The sequence below is a fragment of the Python bivittatus genome, unplaced genomic scaffold (assembly GCF_059951505.1).
Source record: "Python bivittatus isolate LINGU-HERP-01145 unplaced genomic scaffold, Pbiv_v1 ctg000080_np1212, whole genome shotgun sequence".
NCBI classification, from domain to species: domain Eukaryota; kingdom Metazoa; phylum Chordata; class Lepidosauria; order Squamata; family Pythonidae; genus Python; species Python bivittatus.
The window spans coordinates 84,393,579-84,417,241 of record NW_028277035.1 but is presented as its reverse complement, the minus strand read 5'-3'; the positions used below and the strand labels follow the sequence as shown (position 1 = coordinate 84,417,241).

The 23,663-nt window shown below is 40.2% G+C and overlaps 1 protein-coding gene across 7 annotated transcripts in view; it reads right to left on the bottom strand.

Moving 5' to 3' along the window:
- Positions 1–1,074: 1,074 nt before the first annotated feature.
- CFAP20DC (CFAP20 domain containing) overlaps positions 1,075–23,663 on the bottom strand; it is a 193,720-nt gene continuing 171,131 nt past the window's right edge. For all 7 annotated transcript variants that reach the window (XM_088134444.1, XM_088134439.1, XM_088134442.1 and 4 more), the window contains 2 exons: positions 11,295–11,386; positions 1,075–1,554 (listed from right to left, as the gene is read on the bottom strand). In XM_088134444.1, the coding sequence (XP_087990570.1) occupies positions 1,448–1,554; positions 11,295–11,386 (199 nt within the window). In that variant the 3' untranslated portion in view covers positions 1,075–1,447. The remainder of the gene's footprint in view (positions 1,555–11,294; positions 11,387–23,663) is intronic.

Genomic DNA, 23,663 nt, shown 5'->3' with positions numbered 1-23,663 from the left:
TCTCTCTCAGCCCTAGGAAGAAGAAGGCAAGGGCAAACCACTTCCGAAAAATCTTGCCAAGAAAACTGCTAGAATTAAAAAAAAATAAAAAAAATCTGAGTACATATTTTCTGAAAGCTTGACAAAAGTTCTTTGAGTTTTTCATAAACTGCAAAAAGGACATCTGAGGTTTCAAAGAATGTAAGAGGGATATTAGGAACCATCTAGTCCACCCCCTTGCCAGTGCAGGAGTCCACTACCACAGCATTCCCAACAGATCCAGACTTTGTTTAAACACCTCCAGCAAAGGAGCACCTACTACATTCAGAAGCAGTCTGTCCTATTGTTGAACAGCTCTTACCTTTAGAAAAACTTCCCAGATATTCAACCAGAATTTACCTTTTTTATAGTTTAAATCCATTGTTTCTTGTCCTGTCTTCTGAAACAAGTCTAAAAAATCTGCCTTGTCTTCTACATGACAGCCATTCAGATGCTTGAAGGCAATCATTATGTCCCCCCCCCTGCTTTTTCCTCCCTAGGCTGAACACGTCCATACCTCCAATCATTCCTCATTAGATTTTTTGTCCCCAAGACCCTTATCTCCTCTGGACATGCTCCTAGTTGTCACAGCCCTTCCTAAAATGCTGTACCCAGACCTGAATTCAATATTCTGGGCATGAGCTAAGCAATAAACAACAGAAAGGAATGATGGTGACTTCTCTTGACCTTGACACTATACTTCTTTTGAAGCAGCCTTACATTTGTTTTTTGCAGTTGCATCACTCTGCTGGCTCTTTTCACCTTGGGATCCACTAAAACACCCAAATCAGCTATAGGTTCCCCCAGGCTTATACTCATGTCTTTGACTTTTCCTACCCAAATGCAGGACTTTGCATTTGATCCTGTTGAAATGCATTGCCTGATTTCTGCCCATTGTTCCGCCCTGTCAAGATCCTCCTGAATCTTGATATTATCCTCTAAGGTTCTTACTATCTCCCTATTAAAAAAAAAAAGAACATTATTTTAATACATAGTAGGAATAAAAAAGAAAAGACAATTGATGGAGGTACTTCTTTTTGAACATTATATTTTCTGAAGTACAAAGATGCAATATATCTCTTTAAATGATCAGGGATAAAAAAAATGACTAGGTGAAAAAAAAATCATGCAAGCATTCACAAATTAATCCAGGACATATCTTTCTTTGATTTGGTGTAATTCAGTTCGTGCATAGGAATCTTCCATATTGTAAATAACAGCAACCAATTAAACACATGTATATGAAAATCAGAGAAGCTTCTAAGCACTCTGATAAAAATAGCAGAAATGGGAACAGGAGACAAAACATTACATGGTCTTTTCAAATATTTCTCTGTTTGCCTTTGGAGCAGGGAGAAGAGCATTTGCCGAGGCTCTCAAGTGCTGCACAGTTCAGGTTTTTTGCAGCACTCCTCATGTCTGCGAATATTTATGCCAACTCATAATATTTTCCAGTTTCGGGATCAAAGTAACAATTTAGGCATGGGTCATACAACAGAGTGAGAACTTCATCTTCTTCTTTCCCTTCACCTTCACCTAAGGAAAAGGCAAAACAACAGATGATGTACAATGTTCCAAGAACATGAAAAATTTGCTTTATCTGCAAAGGAAGGAAGGAAGGAAGGAAGGAAGGAAGGAAGGAAGGAAGGAAGGAAGGAAGGAAGGAAGGAAGGAAGGAAGGAAGGAAGGAAGGAAGGAAGGAAGGAAGGAAGGAAGGAGGCAGGCAGGCAACTGGAATGTTTCAAAGTGGGACAATATACTGTAGGAGGTGACTCACTGGTGTAAAGTATACCAAAGATCTATTGAATACAACAGGTTTTCTCTAAGAAGGGTCAGAGCAGATGTTCTGAGAAACTCATAGGCAAGCAGGAAATTGAAATAATAGAAGGCATTTCCTGACCGTAAGAAATGTCAAGCAAGCTATATTATTATGTGATTTATTGTACTAGTTGCTACTACATTATTATATATATTTGCTTCATTTTACTTTGTTTTTGTCCTTTTAAATTTTATTGGTCATTGACCAAATAAAGATGATTGTGACTGTGAACCAGTAGAATAGGTTTATTTGTGAAATAGTAAGTTTCCCTTCATTGGAAGGCTTCAAACAAAGACTGGATAGCCATCTGTTTAAAATGCTTTAGCAGATCTTCCACTGAAGAGGGGATTGGACTGAATGACCTCTGAGGTTGCTTACAAATTGTAAGATTTCCCCTGCTTACATGGGTATACGTGACTTTTAAGCACAGAAGGCTGCTGTGGCCCTGGAAACATTTGGCATTAGGGAGAGGCTGAGAGTCCACTGATTTATTTATCTCCGTCCTTTTATATAATAATAATAATAATAATAATAATAACAACAACAACAACAACAATAATTCAATAGGTAGATAAAAATGCCAAATCCAGTCTAAACATCTGGCTGTGTGACCAACCATAATAATTTATTAAACTTGTATGCCACCTGACTCTTAACGTCTCTGGGTGGCTCACTGATAGTTGAAACATGTTCAACCCAGATCCCAAAAATGAAGATGATCAGAAATTTCACCACCTTTGAACTTTTGTCTACTGGGTCACTTCTTTTAACAGTAAATCCAGCTGTTGTCTGCCAATGGGATAGAGATCAAAAGTAAGCCACAGTGAGAAATGAGGGGTTACTGGCATGGATGTGGCATCTGGAGTTTGCCGAAGAACCAAACTTTGGAAGAATAATCTAAGGTGGGATTTGAACCCCACGCTTAGTCTAATGAGGACATTTAGTATCCACAGGATGCTGAGTATCTTGGAGGGGACTACAAAAGGGGGGGGAGGAGCAAGGGAGTGGAATATTCTGGAAGATGGCAAGACCCAGGGCATCATGATGGAATGTGTTTCCTGGAAAGGAGAAAAATCTGCTGTGCAAGATGCGGCAGGACAAGGCTGATTTATTGGGAGTTGATGGACAAGTGAATGCTATTAAGCAAGCTTATGTTTGCACCTCCTCCAATAAATGGAGACAGTGAGGCAATGATGGTGCCATTTGGTACAAGAGGAAAGGCTTTTGTCTGGCCACTGTTCAGAGTTATACGATTCTTTACTTAAAAGTGCAACTTCAAAAAATAAACCCCTTAAAAAAAATCAGATGAACCAATACTGTCCAGTATTTTTCATATTAGAGAGTCCCACCTGTGCTCTAGTTCTTGCTTTAATTTATTTGGTTTGGATTTTAAATCCCAATTAATCTTGAAAGCTTGAGATGGCTTCCAGAGCTGAGAAGTCCGTCATGTAATGAAAATTTCTAAGCATAAACAGGCTGTAAAGATTAATGTAAGCATCTTTATGATACTTAATAAATTGGAAAGTCATGCCTCCTCCAGAGGTACATGGAAGAACAGCAACATCTTAAGGTAGATTCTTCTAAAAACCCACCACCCAATTTCTTTCTGCTGATCAGGCTTTAGAGCCACTACCATCCTCCACCTGCTCTTCCCAATCATCATCATCAACAGCCAAAGATTCTGGGAGTAGCTGACAGGTGAGCTGGGGATTAAAACTGGGAACGTGAAATCAGGTACTAAAGCACGTGCAGAACTCCAGCACAGAGGTTGCTTCTCTATCTGAACTGTGTGTGCACACTGGAGCACCATCATATTTGTACATATTGATTATGTGCCATCAAGTCATTTTCAACTCCTAGTGACCACATAGATTTTCTCTGGGATGATCTATCCCTAACTTGTTCTTTCAGGTCTCTCAATGGTGCACAGTAACTGAGTCCACCCACTTTGCTGTTGATCATCCTCTTCATCTCTTTCCTTCCATCTTTTCAAGCATTAGAGCCTTTTCCAAAGAGCTTGGTCTTCGCATAATGTGTCTAAAGTAGGATAATTTGAGCCTGGTCATTTGTGCCTCTAATGAGAACTCTGGGTTGATTGTTCAATGATCCATCAGTTTGTTTTCTTGGCTGTCCACAGTATTTTCAGGAGTCTTCTCCAGCAACAAAGTACAAAGGCATCAATACTCTACCTGTCCTGTTTCTTTAAGATCCAACTTTTGCTTCCGTAGAATGTTACAGGGCTTGTACAGTTCTGATCTTTGTAGGTGTAGACACATCACAGCATTTGAATATCTTTTCCAAGACCTTCAGGACTGAATGCTAGCCTGAATGCTAGTCTGTGGCGTATTTCTTGACTGTTTGCTCCTTTACTGTTGATGGTTGATCCTAAAAGGCAGAAGTTATCCACTACTTCAATAACCTCATTGTCAGTTCTAAGGCTTGTTGTTCTACCTGTTGTCATTAGTTTGGTCTTCTTTGTATTTAATTTTAATCCCACTTTTTCACTGTGCTAGTTCTCGGCTATTCACTGTACTATACTGTTTGTATATATACTGTCTCCCAAAACATGTATGTGCAGAGCTGTAAAAACATTAAAATGAGAGCAGCAGTGTGGCAATATTAACCACTGGATGAACAGAAAGTGGATAAAAAAGGGAAGAGGAAGAGCCTTAGTGGAGAAGATGACAAGCTTGCTGTCTTGGACCAGATCTATCTGTTCCATTATTCAGTTCCCATCTGCACCCAGCCAGATGCTTCTGAAAATTTACAAGGTGACCACCCTCTTGCATTCCTTTATCCCCACTAATTTATTTATTTTTATTTATTTATATTTCAGATTTAGATACCGCCCATCTCACAAAAAGTGACTCTGGGCGGTTCACAATAAAACAGCAATAAATATTAAAATATAATACAATATAAAATACAGTAAAAATAGAATAAAAACCAAACACATGCAAATGGATGTGTTCATTAGTATACTGATATTGCAGGTGGTGACTTCATTAAGCTATCATGGTTAAGAACTATTGATAGACCTATCTGTACTTTTCAAGTACATTTGCAACATCATCTAAGATAGTGACCACCACTATTGTAGAAGCATCTCAAGAAGAATCAACTCTTTGCAACTTTCATCCTATTGATTATTAGAAGCATCAGCAAGAAAGATGGCAAGCAAGGGTCTCCTCCTTGTTCCATAGTCTTGCTGCTGAAAGACTAAGTCCCTTAGGTTCTCCATTGCTTCCTTCAGGAAGAAGAGAGTTCTTCCCTTCTTCTCTCTTCCTGTACCAGAAAGGCAGAAAGCACTGAGGAGCAGGCTTTCTACCATAGCATGAAACTTCCTTATGTATCATTTTGAATCTTAAGCATCTCTCACAGAGATGTTCTATTAAATAAGGACTCTAGTCAATGAACTAGAGGACTTCAGTGTTTCCTCAGTCCCTGACCATCACATTTTATCTCATGAAATGGCATAATTCTGCTCATGTTTAATAGATAAAGCATTAGTTTGTGTCTATCCAAAAGTTCTTGTTAGTTCTAAATCTGAGGGTGGGCTGCTAAAACTTGTGGGGATAGGGGGAAGAAGTCCTGTTCTTGGCATCATGGGCTGCCAAAACAGGACAGGATAATCATCCCTTGTTGTATTTAATGCAGTGGATCATAATATCCAATCTTATAAAGACTGCTGGAGATTGAACCATTCTGTCCATTTAGGCAAACGGCAAGAGATGGATGAGGAGAAGAGCCTTCACACCCTGACCCTATGTCTGTTTCTCACTTGGCCTACTGTTAGTTAAATGAGTCTCTGAGGTTAAGAGACAAAGGGAACTTTCTGTCTTTTTCTTGTGCTTCCCTCTCTTCCAGACATAGTTCAGGTAGAATCCAGGCTTTTCTATTCTCATGTATTTCTTAATAAATCTAGTTCTTATTTCCAATATAATGAATGTCTGTCTGCATTCACTGATACCTTAGTTAAACTCTTACTCTGCATTCAAAGCAGCTATATGATGAACCTTTTTAAAAAAACTGTGTTGCTCTGCTATTAAATTCCTCAATGCTCTTTCTGCACTCTGCTTATGTTTGGAAGCATATTGTCTAGCAAGGGCTCCTGTTGAATTCCAATCTCCAACAATGATCTACAAATCCAACCATCAAAACATTAAATCAATGTGGAGTAGGAAAATACGTGGTGGATGATAATGTTCTCCCCATGCAACCCTAATGCCTATCCTGTGTTGCCTAATCAAGGCACATAGAGAAACTGGACTAAGAAACACTTCACTCACTTTAGTGTCCAGCAATCCTCTGTGTTTTCTAATGGAACAGATTTCATTAAAGCAGTGGCAAAGAGCTATGGGCTTATTTGACAAAAGTCTTTTTATAAGAGCTAAAAAGTAATGTGGAGGATATGAAATAATGATTCATGGCTGCGTGTGAGTGGTATTCTACATTTCATCATTTCATTTTTTTCTCAGAATGACAATACACAGCAACGGTGTCACATGCTTAGCTTGCTAAAAGTAATGGCCTGTTAAGCCAACAGCAATGAGTTTACAGTGTTTGAAATGTATTATTAGCTGGGAAGATGAAAGCTACTGGTGATGCTACACGAAGAATGCAGATGGTGCACAGACAATCCTATGCTAACATACTCCACTGTTCCTTCCCTCCCATTCTTTAAGGGGCTATGCTTTGTTCCATAACAAATGCTTTGTACCATCTCCACTTTTTAAAAGGGAGACTGAAACAATTTCAGTAGCTGAACTGCCAAAAGACACTCCACTGTATATCCTTGGGAGATGAAGACTATGAGAAGGCATTGCAAAGTATTAAGTGGCAGGTGACCAGTATCTTTTCTGTTCATTTAGCTTTTTCCCAGCTCATACAACCAGATTATATATGGATTTTGGCCCATGCATTTTCTGTAAGCGGCTCTTCAGCAAAGCTCTATGGGTGAAGAGGAGGATTGATGAAGATCAGCAGGTTCTTAGATCTCTCCCATTTGACAGCCTAAAAGTGAGCAACCTGCTTGGAATATTAAATGTAAAAATCCTCTCAGAGGAGACTTGTAACACCTTTGGGGGCTATAGGTGGCCCGTAACATGACAGCTCAAGGTTTGATTGGTTCCAGAACTACATTCTTATTCCAGGTGTGGCTACTCTAATCACCAATTTATTTCTGTGTGACACAGAAAGTGCTGATCATGATAGGGCTAATGAAAATCTATAGCTTGGGCCTATGTGGCTTTGGAAGATTGCTAGAGCACCTTCTTCTCTATGATTAACTCATTAGCACAGTATCGTCTCTTAAAAAGAAATGCCCGATTGTAGGTCTGTTGTTAGGGAACTAACATGAGCAATAAGAAAGTCAAGTGACCTGCTATTCTCCTGATTCTGTGAACATCAATTCCCATCTGCCCCTGTCAATATGGCCAATGGCAAGAGATTATTAGAACTGTAATTCAAGCCATCTGGAGGTACTTGGTTGCCAGCCCTGATACATTAAGAGCCATCTTCTTTCCTGTTTTTCGGGCTCTTATTTTATCCATTGTTCAGAGAGAAATGGAGCATTTGTCAAAATTATGAATCAATCTAAGATGCCTTTTGATAGCTAAAACTGATGCAATTGTTCTGGGTTTGTATGTAAACTCTAATTCCTGAATAAATATCCTATTTATTTTTAGATCAGATGTCTAAAGCCTAAATTCTTTGTAACACAAATTATACTTAATTATATTGTTTTGGTAATTGGATAATATTACTGGCCAAATCCTCCTCCTCCTCCTCCTCCTTGTGGCCAGATGACAACACACATGGGTGACTTTCCAGGGACAGCACAACCCCTCCTCTCACACTCCCCTAATGCATATTACTGAATTAAGTACGGGAGCTGATCCAAACCTACTTTCCACCACATGGTTATCAATGTCTGCTTCAGACCTGGAAAATCTATGACCTATTACGCCAAAGGCAACCCAAAGGGTCCACTAAGCCAGTCGTACTACACTGTACAATAAAGGCAACTGGCAGACCACCATTACTTTTGCTTGGTGAGTAACTGAAAGGGTTGGGGTGCAAAGGATCTACAGAATCAAGTCACCCTCACTAGGTGCTGGATAACACTGCATTGGGTAGATCAGTAAATGGTGCCAACCATCTGATGATGCCATCTGATACACAGAATTCTAATTCAACATATATTGAAGGGAGTTGTTATTAAGGGCTTAATGACGCGGGAGTTGCCGGTCAGAAATGATTGGCTCTCCAGCGGTTCGAGCCCGGCTCCGCGGGACGGGGTGAGCTCATGTCCCTTGTCCTAGCTCCTGCCCACCCAGCAGTTCGAAAGCTATTCCATCTGCAAGTAGATAAATGGGGACTCCCGTTTAGATGGGAGGAACCAGCGGGGCTGCGCAGGGGAGCAAAATACCGGTGCTGGCTGAACTCCGAACGCAGCCGACATGAGCGGCGAGCGGCGAGGAAGATCTACGGAGGAGGAAAAGCCCGGATGACCCCCTAGCGACCCCTGCCGGTCACACAGCGTAATTAATTGTATAATTGTATTATATGTACTTTGTGAGCCGCCCAGAGTTCCCCATTGGGGGGAGATGGGTGGACAATAAATCGAATGTAATAATAATAATAATAATAATAATAATAATAATAATAATAATAATATTCAGGAAAGGAATGACTGAACTGCAGCCTAAGGAGCAAAATCTTACAAAGGTAGGCTATATTTGGATATTACATTACAGGAGCAAATGGCAGATGGTTAAGGAGATGACTACTGACTCCACTGATACAAACTCAGAAGTATTAGAGTGGCATTTGCTTCAGAAAAAAACCTGACTAAGTGGATTTCGGGGTTCTGTTTGAGAAAGACAGCTCCTTGGTATGAAATAAAACTAAAGGAACATGGCAGTCATTTGAAAAGGGGATTTGTTTTTAAAAGGAAGCATTATTCATTTTCCCCCAATCATTGCATTCCTTCAAGGCTTAAAAGATCTATTTCTGAAGAAGCAAATACTTCACAAACAACCAAGAAACTATAAAATGGAGAAAAACTAGGTCTTTTGTATATTCACAATGAATTATGTTCCAAATAAAAGATACCACAGAGCTCTTTTATTAGCAATGAACAAAACTGGTTGTTTCAGGTTTCATTAGAGAAGCATATAAAAATCGACAGGGATATCTGTACCAGTAGTAAATAACCATGGGTTTTCTTGGCTGATAACTTGATTTTGTTATTTTCAAACTTTTATCTATCTGTGATTCAGGAGGTATCACACTCTTAGCTAGCAGCTGTGGTTTGAAGCACTGCTTCTCTGGTGGCTGTAATCCCCAAGCGTTCCTGGAAAGCATTATTGGTCCAGGTCAAAATGAGATTTTCTAGTTAGGAGACACAAAATTGCCTTTGGACTAAAAGATCATGGTGCTTCCACATAAAAATCTGCACTTTACTCCCTGCCCCTTATATAAAACATTTCAGCTGCATTATTCAGGATGGGAAAAAGTCAATTGACTGTCAGAAATTCCTGCTGATCTAATAGAAATCACTTGCAGTTCTATCCAGAGATGTCTGCTGAATGTATTAATTGATTAGATTTCTACCCTGCCTTACACTAACAACTCTCAACGGCTTCCATAGCATATAACACTTCTTTTTAAAAAATACAATGACTAAAAGATAACATCATAAAACCCCAGAAAAAACAGTAACAACAAATGAAAAAATAAAAATAAAGGTATACAAGAAATAAAAGATGGTGCAGTTCTTAAATTAGGAGTATGCCCTCCAAATACCTCCATTTTTAATATCTTCTTGAAGGTCAACAAGGAAGGGACCAGCTTAATCTCCATCAGAAGGATATTCCAAATCATCAGCTTCGCCAAAGAAAAGGCAGCATATTCTAGTTTCTGCCCCCCTCTTGGAAGTGTGGGAAAAAGTTTCTCCCTAAAAGATCTAGTGCGTCAGGTTGATTCCAGATGGAGCAGAAAGTCCTTCAGATGCCCAGATACAAAACCATGAAGGGCTTTAGAGATTAGTAACAGCACCTTAAATTTATCAAAGTGATGAAACCTAGTATGTTGCGATGTTGTAACACAAGATCCTGCCCCTTACATACGTGTGATGTCACGCATTTTCAGAAGGGACCAAGTTTGTATCACAACACTGCAATGTATGTTTTGTCATTGCACACCCTCTACCCTGCTTAACCCCTCTGCAGACATTCATGGTTCTGTCCAATATAGTTTTTGCCCATCCATGATTTTGTATTTTTGTATTGTATTGTATGATATTGTATTTTTGATTAACATTAGATACATTAAAAAATAGAAACTAGAGATAAAATATTTTCAAAGGGAAAACATAAATTGCCAAACTCATGTTATATTGTCACTTTTTAATGTGGAATAGTTGAATGGAATCTTCCATGCAAACTTCTTGACTGTTACGATTTCTGAAAATTGCAGCAGAGCTTCAGAAGAAATGGAATTTTAATTATTAAAATTTTCTCAATTCCCTATCTGAAATATTTATCTAATGTATGTTTAAGTAAAAAATTACAATGATATTTAAAGTGGCATGTTTAGGATCTTTAACATTATGTGCTGTCAGATTTCTGAAAGTAATGTCTGGTCTTGATAGTTATTCTGCTGTCATAAAATATTGCAAATTTATATGTTTCTGAAAAAACTCCCTGTTTAGAGAGCATAATTTGTGTTAAGGAATCCATCACTAGATTGCCTTCACTCCTACCATAACTAAAATACAGTCAAATCTTGATTTTATGGAGACCTATTCAGCAAACATCTGATTCAATGGAAAAAAAATTGACTTCAGACTTTGCCCCACAATTATGGAAGAGCCTGCTCTATGTTGAAGCAATCTGGACAATTTACATAAATAACATAAAACATGCATGTTTTTTTCATAAATTACCTAATATATGAATTGCATGTAAAATACATTAATTTTTGTGGATTATATAAATTTGTTTACGGACATTTAGATTTAATGGATGCCCCTTCCTCCACATATTTGCAGATTGCAAATATATAGTAAGTTCTCATATGGTATCTTGAAAATGACAGGAATCCTTGGTGGGTTGTAGGGCGGTAAAGATGAGGGAGGAGAAAAGAGATGAAATTTTTAGACAAATGCTGTCAGTTCATGATTTTATCCATTGCAGAATTGTTTCATTATGCCCTTTTATAAGAAACAGGCAGCACAACTGTCCTCCTCGCTGGGTGTAATATGCCAGGATAGAACAGGTGGTGGTGGTGGGTCCCTGTGTAGGAATGCTGAAAGAAGAATTAACTCAGCTTTTTGGGAAGGCAGAATTTGTACACTTCCTGGCAAGTGGAGGAGTTGCTGCAGTTTCTAGTGTCCTTTTGCTCTCACTTGATTTCCATGGCAAGAGGGGACATTGTTTCCATTCATTCTTACCTTGGGTACTTAGGTTTGCTGAAACTTTGGTATATTCTGCCACCTGTTGGCTAGGAGGAATGATAGGAGGGCTGAAAACGTGTAGCCAATCCCTGAAAAACACAATTTAAGTCATCACATTTCTGAGGAAGAAACTGGGTAGTTTATGAATGATCCGGTGCAAGCTGGCATAACATAACAGGTCCTTCTCTCCTTCTTCTCCCCTATGACTTCTGCTTCTTCATGTAACTAGTTCCAATTCCACAAGCCTAAACACATGATAGACTACCCAGAAAGAGAAGAAGAAAAAAAAAAAAAAAGAGGAAAAGAAGCATATATTAGCTTTTTTAAAAAGTTAATATTCCTAGAACATGGCCTAACCCTCTACTTTTTGTACCTTCCTCATCATCAGGCAGGCAAGGGTGGCCTGTTGTAAATCTTTGCTTTGTATTTGGCAGACTAACAATTTCTAACCCTGTATTGCGAGATACTTCATAAAACCAAAAATTATATTGGTTACAAGCACTGCATTGCTTGTTTAATGCAAGGAAGGATGGGCAGTGTCCTAGGATGAAATGTGTAAATACACATTTATGAGATTTGTGAGTACTCCATAAAAATGTTCTTATCAATGAACATTTAAAAACAAAACTGCAAACAAGAAAATCCTGTAGGCATATGTGTGCACATGCATTCAAACGAAACACTAGGAGCGATAAGTAAAAAGTAGAAAGTCAACACAACAGCTCAGTTCATACAACACATACGGAAGGAATCACAATAAGGTGTTAAAGCATATGGCACTATAAAGTGACTTTCTATCATTTGTTTCTAACTCATTATGAAAGGGATGAGAGAACAATGATAGAAACTAAGGTACAATGATAGACCCTGCGGATAAATGTGACAATAGGGGTTCAAGTCTCAAAGGAGGAAGTGGAACTGAGCCCTACTGGCTATTCTAACAAGCTGACCCTGTATTTTCAGCAGAAAGAGATAAGAAGGTATAGCAGTCCTGCTCCCCCTAAAGGTGTGAACTCTGTGACCAATTAGTCACTAACAGGTACAGACTGGCACACTAATAAAGATTCCATTCTTCAGGATGTATTGGGAGAGGTATAGAGAAGGACACCCATATACGTAGAGAAACATAAAGAAATACTACCTTTATATAAGGAAAAACAAATTGATTCAACCAAAATTCTTATTGCAATCAACTACATTCCTCCATGTTTTTATTATGCCAGTGTAACTCAAAAGCACAGAGCCAGTTGGGTGTAGTGGTTAAAGGCACTGGGCTAGAAATGGGGAGACTTCTAGTCCTGCCTTAGGACAAAGAAAGGTGACTCTGGGCCAGTCCCTCTCTTTCAGCTGTAGGAAGAAGGCAAGGGCAAACTATTTCTGAAAAACGTTGCCAAGAAAACTGCAGAGACTTGCCCATGTAGTCATCAGGTGTCATGATTGATTTGAACACAAACACACACACCTTTAAAAACATAGGGAGAAGTGGCTTGATAGCACCACCACAGTCAACTTCTTAAAAAATTTCCTAAGCAATCTGGGGAGCTTGGAACCATTTTTTAAAATGAAACCTAAATCATTCCCCTCCCACCCTGCAAAACAGGGAAAAATTTGCAGTCCACTACAGGATGGTGGCATTGCAAGGAATTACGAGTCCCTACCAGTGGATCAACCCGTCAATAAAACAGTATTACAGCAGCACCTCAGCACTTTTTTGGCAATGTCTGACCTGATCCACCTAGAAAGACAACTTGAAGAAAGTGGCTGTTCGACAAAGTACTTTCCTGTAAAAAAATAATAATACTGACATTGGTTCTGTAGAGTGTGCAGTACTGCTTAGAGCTGACACAGCAAATAAGGAGGCCTAATGGTTTCAGAACTGAACCTTGGCACATTAGTTAAGAATCAGATTCTTAATTATAAAAAATACAAACAGACTTGTTTTGCCAGCACTGGAAAGAGAAAGCACCAACAGATTTTTCCCATCTCTCCAACTTGTAGATCCCTTTTTATTTTATGAAGTATTTTATTTAACGAAGTACCTTTCATTTCAAAATATAGGGTAGATAAAATGGGGTGAGGTAACAAAGGAAGCAGACAAAATCTCCCCAAATGGGTAAGGGGATTTATTTATTTATAAGATTTAGATAGCTGCTCAACTTGCATAATTGCAATTCCAGATGGGGTACATCAAATACCACCTGCGCCCACAACCCCAATATAAGAAAATAAAAAACCATACAACTTCAACAATAACAACAAAAAACAAAGGGCATAAACTGACACACCAAACAACATACAACTATATTTGATGAAGATTTATCATTTTGGATTATTGGAAGCTTTACATGCCCTAGACAACAATGCCTTCACCTCTTTTAGTGATAAAAAAAATCCCCTCTCACCCCTATGTGTGGCATGTGTCTTCCTCAATCTCAGGTCCTCTACCAGAGGCCCGGGAGTTTGAGGGTTCTGCACAGTATCTTAGCTGTTCCTAGCACTGTACTCTTCTGGATAGATAGCTCTGATGTTGTTCCTGGGATCTGTTGGAGCCATTCTCCCAGCCTAGGGGTCACGGCCCCGAATGCTCCTACCACCACTGGGACCACTTTGGCCTTTACTTTCCACATTGTCTCTAGTTCCTCCTTCAGGCCTTGGTAGTTCTTCAGCTTCTCATACTCCTTCTTCCTGATGTTGCTGTCACTTTGCACCGCTACATCTATCACCACTGCTATCTTCTGGTCCTTGTCTACCACCATGACGTTTGCTTGATTGGCCAGTACTTGCCTGTCCATCTGGATCTGGAAGTCCCACAGGATCTTAGCCCTGTTATTCTCCATGACCTTCTGTGGAATCTCCCATCTGGATTTGGGAAAGTCTAGTCCATACACTATGCAGATGTTCCTGTAGACAATACCAGCTACTTGGTCGTGCCATTCAGTGAATGCTGTTCCTGTCTGCATCTTACACCCTGACACTATACGTGGGACTGTCTCTGAGGCCTCTCTGCACAATCTGCACCTTGGTAGACCCCTGCTTCTATGGATCTGGTGCTTAGTGCCTGTACTTGTGCTGCTTTTAGTCCAGCCCTTTCCAGCCACTGGTAGGATTTCCCAATGTCAGCCACCTCAGCTATCTGTCAATGGTACATCCCATGCAGGGTCTTGGCTTGCCATAGCACATCCTCTGCTTGAACTTGCTCTCATGTCTGCTGCTGCCTTAGGCATTCTCTCAGCTGCCCATCTTTGGTACCATCTTACTGATATACTCCTGGATGCTCTGGCTTTTGTCCAGGACACTGGCTTTGATACTCACCAGACCCCACCTGTCCTCTTTCTGGCTGGTGTACAATCTCTGGGTGTTGGAGTTGGGGTGAAAACCTCTGTACATTGTGAGGAACTTCTGGGTCTTCACATCTGCAGCCCCCATGTTCTCCTTTGGTCAGCTTACTATACCGGTAGGATATCTGATGACTGGCAGGCCGTCTGTGTTGATGGTGTGGATATTGTTCTTTGCTGGTTCTTCAGGACCTGTCTTATCCTTTGGTAGTACTTGGATGTTGCTGTCTTCCTTGCCTCCTCATCGTGGTTTGCATGTGACTGTGGAATACCAAGGTGTGACTGTGGAATACCATGGGACACGGTGGCGCAGGTCTTAATGATGCTGGAGTTTGCCAGTCAGAAATGGTCAGCACTCCAGTGGTTCGGGCCCGGCTCTGCGTGACAGGGTGCGCTCCCATCACTCGTCCCCAGCTTCTGCCAACCTAGCAGTTTGAAAGCATTTCCATCTGTGAGTAGATAAATATGTACTCCCATTTCAGTGGGAGGAACCGGCAGCACTGTGCGGGGAGCAGGAACCGGTGCTGGACCCAACCCAACGCTGCATGCAACTGATGCGATTGGCGGGAGAAGACCTCCGGAGAAGGAAAAAGCCCTAGGTGCTGTGACTCCCTAGTGACCTCTGCTGGCCATATAGTATAGTTGTTAATGTTAGTTAGAGATAAATCAACTGTATATGTATATGTTGTTAAAGTTGTACTTTGTGGGCCGCCCAGAGTTCCCCATTGGGGGGAGATGGGGGAGAATAAATCCAATGTAAATGTAAAAAAAAAAAATGTAAAAGGTACTTGTAGCTGGTCTGTATGTCTGCTATGTGGCCCACTGGTAGTTCCACCCCATCAGTCTTAACTACCTTCCCTCTCTTTACTACCATCCGGCCACACTTCTCCTGTCTGAATGACATTCCAATGTCCTCACTGTAGATCCATGTCAGGTGGATCAGTGAGTCGATGTCTCATTCACTCCTAGCATACAGCTTGATGTCATCCATGTAGAGGAGGTGGCTGATGGTGATTCCACTCTTGAACTTGTACCCGTATCCAGACCTTGTGATTATCTGGTTGAGGAAATTGAAGCCTATGCAGAACAGCAGGGGGGACAGTGCATCACCTTGGTATATTCCGCACTTGTGTGAGCTGTCTTGAGTTCAGCTGTATTGTCTTCCACAGTCCCACTGAGTTCTTGAGGAAGGTCCTTAGTGTCCTGTTGACTTCGCATAGAGCCAGGCATTCACAGTTCCATGTGTGTGGCATTGAGTCTCAGGCTTTCCTGTAGTCAATCCAGTCTCTGCTCAGATTGGTCTGTCTAGACCTTGAGTCTTGCGCGACTGCTCTATGAGCAACTGGTGTTTCGAGCCTCTGGTGTTGTTCCCAATGCCCTTCTGAGCTGTACTCATGTACTAGCCCATATGGTCCTGTAGCTTGGTGGCTATGATGCCTGATAGGACTTTCCATGTTGTGGGGAGGCAGGTTATTGGCCGGTATTTGGATGGTGCTGTTCCCTTGTGGGGGTCTTTCATGATCAGCACTGTTCTTCCTTGTGTTAGCCAGTCTGGGTGGGAACCTAGTAGTTCATCTGTGCTACTAGCTGTTCATGCACTGCTGTTAGTTTCTTTAGCCAGTAGGTGTGGATCATGTCTGGGCCAGGTGCTATCCAGCTCTTCATGTTCTTGGCCTGCTGTTGGGTGTCTGTTACTGTGATGGTGACTGGTTCCTGTTCTGGGAGATTTCTGTGGTCTGCTCTCAGATCCTGCAGCCACTTTGCATGGGCATTATGTGTTTTGTTGACTATTTTACACAAATCATTTTAGTGGTTTTACTCTCTAAACAGAAAGCTATGGTTAACGGTAACAGTGAACTGAGCTCCTGTAGCTGAGCTACTTGCAAGAATTTTTGTGTGGCAGTGAGAAGACTATGTGAGGAGAAGCTCCACAGACATGTAGATTTTAGTGCAGTTTTCAAAAATGCCCAAGATTTATACCAATAGATACTCATTCAGGATATAAATACCTCTGGAACTCAAGCACAGTGGTAAACCAACTAATCACTGAATAACTTGTTCTGTCAGATATCCAATGCCTTATGAATCATTTTCTGCAATAGAAGTGCATTTATGCTCCATCCCTCCCGTTATGAAACAGGATGATTTATGTTCTAGACAGTTGCTAATGGTGGTTTTCTTCTTCATGTCAAAGCATCTGGATAAATGGCACCATATTGTTCTCATTTACTAGCCCAGAACCATTAAAAAAGACTATTAGATGAGGCTTGCCTTAAACGGCACATCTAGTTTCAAATTGAAATGTGAAATTCCCCTCAAAGATGATTACCACCTTCCTTGGTGGTAGCACTCAATAGCTATAGTATCTCTGAGAATGGCATGGTGAGAACGGCAGCTCCTAGCCAATAAGCTCAAAAGGAGAGAGGCAACTATTAGTAGTAGAATAATCTACTACTAGAGTGAGGGCAGGGGAAGTTCTGCAGGGATGAGGGAAGCCAAGCTATTTGGGAGAAGAAAATCCAAAGTCCATCCCAGAAGACAATGGTAAATCACTTCTGTACCCTTGCTAAGATAACTACATAGACATGATTGAAGCCTTTAGATAAACTTGGGTACCAGAAGTTAGGTGGACTAGAATGGGCCGCTTTAGATCAGATGATTACCAGATATGGCATAAAGGGCATGAGCTATATGAAGAAATGACATGGCAATGCTATTCAAAAAGGACCCAGCTAAATATACTGTATAGTTGGATTATTATCCAAATTATCTATCAGAATTAGTGGATATCCTATGAATATGTTACACAGATACAATAATATAAGACACGACAAATTCTATGGAAACTGAAATTAGTGCTAAATGCATGGTCAAGAAAAGACATAATGCTAATAATGGGGGACCGGAATGCAAAAATTGGAGAAATTGAGAAACAATAATACTGGAGACAGTTCAACAGAATTTTCTGAGAGTATTTTTTGTTCACTGGCAACATCTATTTCAAGCAATATAAAAGATACTGTAGGAGGAGAGCCATGCTAGCCTATGGTGGCCAAAGGTTATGCCTTTTAATAAAATTTGTTAGCTGGAAAAGGTGCTACCAGGCTCCTTCTGATTTTTAAGCAAAATAAACTGAACTACATCTGGATATTGATAATATTGGATGGACAGCATCAGAATCAAACTTACATAAGAAACAGAAGAAGGAGAAGTCTAACCCATGATCATTCACTGCAAATTGTGGAACAGAATTATTGGTTACATATGTTTAATTTGGAAATATAAGAAAAACTTAAAAAAAATAAAGAATAGGTGGGCCAGCAAGATTTGACCTGGATAAGATACAGAATATAAAAGGATTTAGGAACAGATTCAAGATGCTTAACATGGGTTTCACTATAGGAAGAGATAAGAGACATTGCAAAAACCAAAGTGGAAAAAAAATATCCCAAAATGTTAAAAATCTATCATCACAGCCAAGTTGGTTATAGATGGAAGATGAAGGCCTTGAGCAATAAAGATGCATAATGAACACAACCTAACAGCCCCAGGCAAGGAAAGACAAGATAACTCAATTGTGAATGTCAACAAAGAGAGGAAAATAACAAGAAAAGGAAAAAGAGATTATTTTGGAAGATCAGAGAATTCACAAAACTATTTACAACTAAGTAGAAATACTTAAGAGTAAATATCGGAGAGATATAATAGAGGCAAATTAAGTTGAAGGAAGGTGAAAGGGTTATACTATGGGCTTACAGAAATGCTTGCAAAGTGTGTGCACGTGTATATCTATATATCTGTATCTATTTTCATGAACCTACTCCGTTAGAAAATGAGGAAGGACGCGGAATACACCAACTGTCAAACAGGAAAACAGCAAACACAGATGAAAAACTCACTGAGCTAAAGCTGCAGGCGAAGAGGCAGCTGAAGTGCTAACAATTATACCAACCAATCCAGAAGATTGTGTGGACTAGACTCACCCTTTCTCACATCACTGTCATTCTGGTTTCTTACATGCCTACTGCAAAGCTCTCTGAAGAGTGTTCCCTCAGTTTCTGCAATCCTGGGGTTCACAAGATGACACCCAAGGACACTCAATGTGCTTGCAGAACTTCCTGTGGTGCCTCCCAGCCTCCCTATCCCATCTCACTTATATTAAAAAATATTGTTTTGATTTTTAAAAAGTTGGAATACTGCAAAGCAATGCATCTGTCTCCAGCCTTGTTTTGATGTCCAAGAATGTTTGTTGGCTTCAAATGGGCTTATAAGATTGCTTAGAAAATAAAAACAGTGGGAGTCTACAACCAAGTGCTTTCTGTAACTGTTCAGAAAAACAACAAATCTAAACAAAGGCGATAAAAAGCATCATGTACGAGGGAGCACCAAAAGGATAACATTGTGATAAATTGATGCCTTAGATCAGTTTATATTCCTCCCATGACAGCAATTTTGTGAATACGCAAGTCCCCATTAATAATTTTGTGGGTGTCCACAACCTCTCAAGATTCCAGATGTGCCAAGCACAATAAGATTAGGAAGCCCTGCTATGTCATGTGATTGAGATACCCCCCTCCCTCAACTCACTGTCAGACCATGGGTATGACTGAAAATGTGATTGCTTAGTGGTGAGGGAGAAGCAAGACTGAGGAATGAATCTGAATGCAGGTTCAGGTTATCACGAAGAAGGAAGAGGAAGCCCTTTCATGCTGAGTTCTTCTTTCCTCAGTGATGAGTATGATGGCAACTGATCAATAGCACTAAATCAGCTGAATGGGGGAATTCACCTGGGGGAGTGTTTAAGAATTGTTAAGAATTGTTTTGATGGACTATGTGGGGTGGGAGAAGGGGAGGAAGTTTTTGCCAATTCTCTTTTGCCAGAACTTCCATTCATGGACAATAAGGTGGCTGTAAACAGCTTTGAAATGGACACTGAGGCTGGGATGTAGGAAACCAAAACAAGAGATATACTCCTTTTTTTTCTTATAATAAAATCAAATTACACATATTTATTGCATAATTTCTCATATTTCCTTCTTTAAAACAAAAACAAAAACCTAAAACAGCTTCTCAGGCTGCACTGTTTGATGCGTGTCCAATGTGAGCACCCTAATCCTTTTTCTCTACCATTTTCCATATTCACACTAGGTACCTTTAAACTTTTAAGGTCCCATGAGTGGAAAAAGAAGGGTAAAGCAGGTGAGACAGGCAATACAGAGGTTGAAAACAAAATATATGGAAGGTTTAATGAACTTTCACCCCATCCTTCCCCACACATTTAAGTTTTCAAAGGAAGATTATAGCTTGGACTTTAGGTTACCTCCCGATCTCCAATAATGTTAGCAGAGTTTGGCTTAAACTTCTTGTCATCACCACAGGAGTAAAGTAATCCAGCATAATTTTCATGGCTGCACAGAGAAAATTACAGAACACCATGGATAATGGCTCCTCTAGGAAATAGAGGCAGCGTTTTGCTCCAGTAAATAACACGATTTGTTGGGGAATCCTATAATTAAGAAGGGAGTTTGGGTTGGCTAATCCATGATTCCTCATACTGCCTACTTATTACCTTATTCAACCTGATCTACTTTTTGAAACCTGCATGCAGAAGGTTTTGAATAAATATTTGGAAGAAATATTAAAGCAACATTCTTGTGGCACTTTGGAGATTAACAAAGTTATATTGCTAACAGTCAACACTGATTTGATGGCACACAATTGGTCAGTCAATGCATTGTGGAATAGGGGCATTTAACTTCCCTGAGATGCAAGTAGAAATGTATTTATTTTGAAATGCTTGTGCACAGGTCTCCAGAGTAGAGCGCATAACATTTCCATGGAGAATAAGAACCTAGAGAAAAATGTCAGTTTCTACTACCCTAATGTTAAAATTCCCCAGCTAGGTGGCACATATAGATGAACTTGGCTGAACTAAAAAACTAAAAAGAGTCAGACCTGGTTAATACTTGGATGGAAAGCCACCAGGAAATTCCAGCACTTTAGGCTAGATTAAGTAGTTGAAAAATACCCTGGAAGAAGGCAGTGGCAAACCACTTCTAAGCTGTCACCAAGAAAACATGGATGTATCCATGTAATCGCCTTTTAGGTAGACCACACTAGGAAACCAAAGTCATGGATGCTAATACTACTTCTGGAGTTCTTGGTGCTCTCTGTGCTTGTTTGCTTGCCGACGTTTCATTACCCAACTAGGTAACATCATCATGCAAGTGAGTGTGGGGTTTGCCACCTGTTTATATACTACTATTTTATTATAAAGTTAAAATAGCAGCATTTTGCATGTCTGAATGAGCTTTTCCCCTCCCTCCCTTTCTTTTCATGAGAATTAGGGAGGGTCTTGATGCTTTCTCAGGATACAGTTCTGTCCTGGACTCAGGTTTCTTTTATCTGACTGTTGTCTTGGTAGCAGCTCTCCCCACTGTTCTTCAAGATAATTCTTTCTACTCATTACATCACCAAAGTCAAGCTCATCTCAAAGGAGACTTATTTTTTTTCCCTTTTCTATTGTTAACAGGTTATTCTGAACAACCTGTCTTTGCCACTGCTGTGTAAAGTCCTATCCACCCATCTCTGAGTTGTCAGAAATCTATAAAAGCATGACATTAGCTGCCCTGTCTCTGTTGATCCCTATCCTGACTCTATTCTGACTCATTACCAAATGGTGCTGTCCTGATTACGCACATGCAGTGGCTGATAGGCAAAGTGATTTGCTGAGATCTCTGCTGCATTCTCTCTTCAGCAGATCACCAGCCAGTAGAGGAAAGTACACCACTCACTACATTGAGCAAAAATGAGGCTGAGCTGACTGCAGGACATTGTCCATCCTCTCTAAGCTTCTTGTTTGCTCCTCCTCATCCATCACATTCTGTCAAAACTCAAGTAAAATCAAATTGGAAAAACAAAAGAACAAAACAAATCAGGGGTACAAAGAGATGTGAATCACAGGCAATACTTCTATTTAGGATTCCCTTTCCACTAGAGTGAGGGGAGATGGAGCTCTATGGGCATGAGGGAAGCCAATCTACTTAGGAGAAGGAACTCCAAACCCAGAAAAAAGCTATGGTAAACTACTTCTATACTATTGCCAAGAAAATGTGGGCACATCCATATAATCATAAGGAATCAAGCTCAACTTGAAACAATTATTACTCTTTTAAATATGAAGACCTTTAGACCAGTTTTGCCAATCTGATACCTTCTGGTTGTGTCAGACGTAAGGACCCAAAAGACAGCAGCCAGCATGGGCATTGGCCATGGAACAAAGATTTATGGAAGTTGTAGTTGAGAAAAGCTGATATGGATCAATAGGATGTGCATTCTCTTATGGGCAATGCCTCTGCTTAAAGCACGGCCATGCGGAGTTACATCTATGGTTGACTGACAGTATGATCCTAGATGGTCCACTAGGCAGTCTCAAAATAAAGCATATAAATTGTTTGCCCTTTGAAAGACACAATGCTTGCTCTGCTTTTAGAAAAGCCATGCTGATTCAAGATAAGATTTGCTCCCCATAAAACAACTTGGCATGCCCCGAGAAATGTTGTGATAGATAAAACCTTCTTTTGCTTGCTTTTCCCCATTTGTTCTTCTGCTGCTGATGCACATCATGTTGAGGCTTCCACATCATCTGCTGCTGGTGCGCACACACAATCTGGGGTGAATCAAGGGACAAACACCTGCTCTTTGTCAGCCAAGATGGAGGAGGGGGGAAACAACTCTAATTTTCTGCTTCACTAAATAATGCTGCTGATGTGGAAATTCCTGTGTGGAATTCATTGTGGAAGTTGGAAAAAAATGTATATGAAAAATCCAATAAGTTCAGTAAGAGCAAAAATAAATGCAAACCACCTCCTTCTCCTTCCCCCTATTATTGACAATCAACTATGAGAATTAAATATTGTCTCATGTGCAGCACACAGACATACAGAAGAAAACTCTTCCATCAAGTATCCCCTGCAGTGATGGGTTTAAAAATGCCAGTCAGCCTCTAGGTACATCTAAGGGATCAACAATGAAAGGGGCACTGCAGGGGAGATCAGTGCTATGTAACTAGCCATTATGTAAATACAAGTAAACAATGAAATCTCAGTGAAGCTTTACCAGAATCGCTATGTAGCAGTCCAATTACACAGTCCATGATTCTACTATAGTCTCCTCAACTTCAGTTTTACCAGATATGGCATTTTTTCCCTTTAATTGTGGGTCTGCAGGCAATTGCTGTCTAATAGAGCATAGCAATGATGGAAGAGCCTGGCTGAGTTAAAGAAAGTTCTGTCAAGTCTCTTCTTTGGATGAGCCAACCAGATGATCTAGTGAGCCCTACTATCAAGGCAAGAAATCAATCCTCTTCCCTTGTTTGCTCCCAGCAGCAGGTTTCATTGGGGTGCCATCTCATCATCACCCTTGACTTTATCTAACTTTTTTTAAAGGCACTTAAGCATGTGGCATCACTCCTGTATTGTAGGGGTGGGTAATCCAAGGCCCACAGGCTGCCTGCTGCCCCTCAGCTTCATTCTGTGAGTCTCCAGAACATCCTCACATTACTCTGCCAGAATAACACTGGTTTTCAGCAGCATCATTTTGCTATTTTTTTTTCTTTTGCCACACACATATATGTAGCTTTGGATCATTTTCCTCAATAAAGAAATGAACAAATATAATGTTTTTGACTCGTTTGTTTCATTCAGTTCTCTTTATCTGGTTTTAGGACTTGTGTGGAGATCACATTTACATTACATTTGAGCAAAAATATTGACAATTCAAAAGGGTTCACAAACTTTTAAGTACTACTGTATGCCCAAGGGGTGTCAAAATGACAAGTGGTTTCTTGAAACCAGTGCCTTTGTGCTGTCATGCACTAGTAAACCATTGGCATTATCCATAACTACATTGTTTTCCTCACAGAGAAAAATAAGTGATCCTCTTATAGCATGGATAAGCAATCTGAAGCCTTAAGGTGCATGTGGCCATTGGCCTAATTTCATGCAGCCTTCTGTGAATCATCAACCCAGAC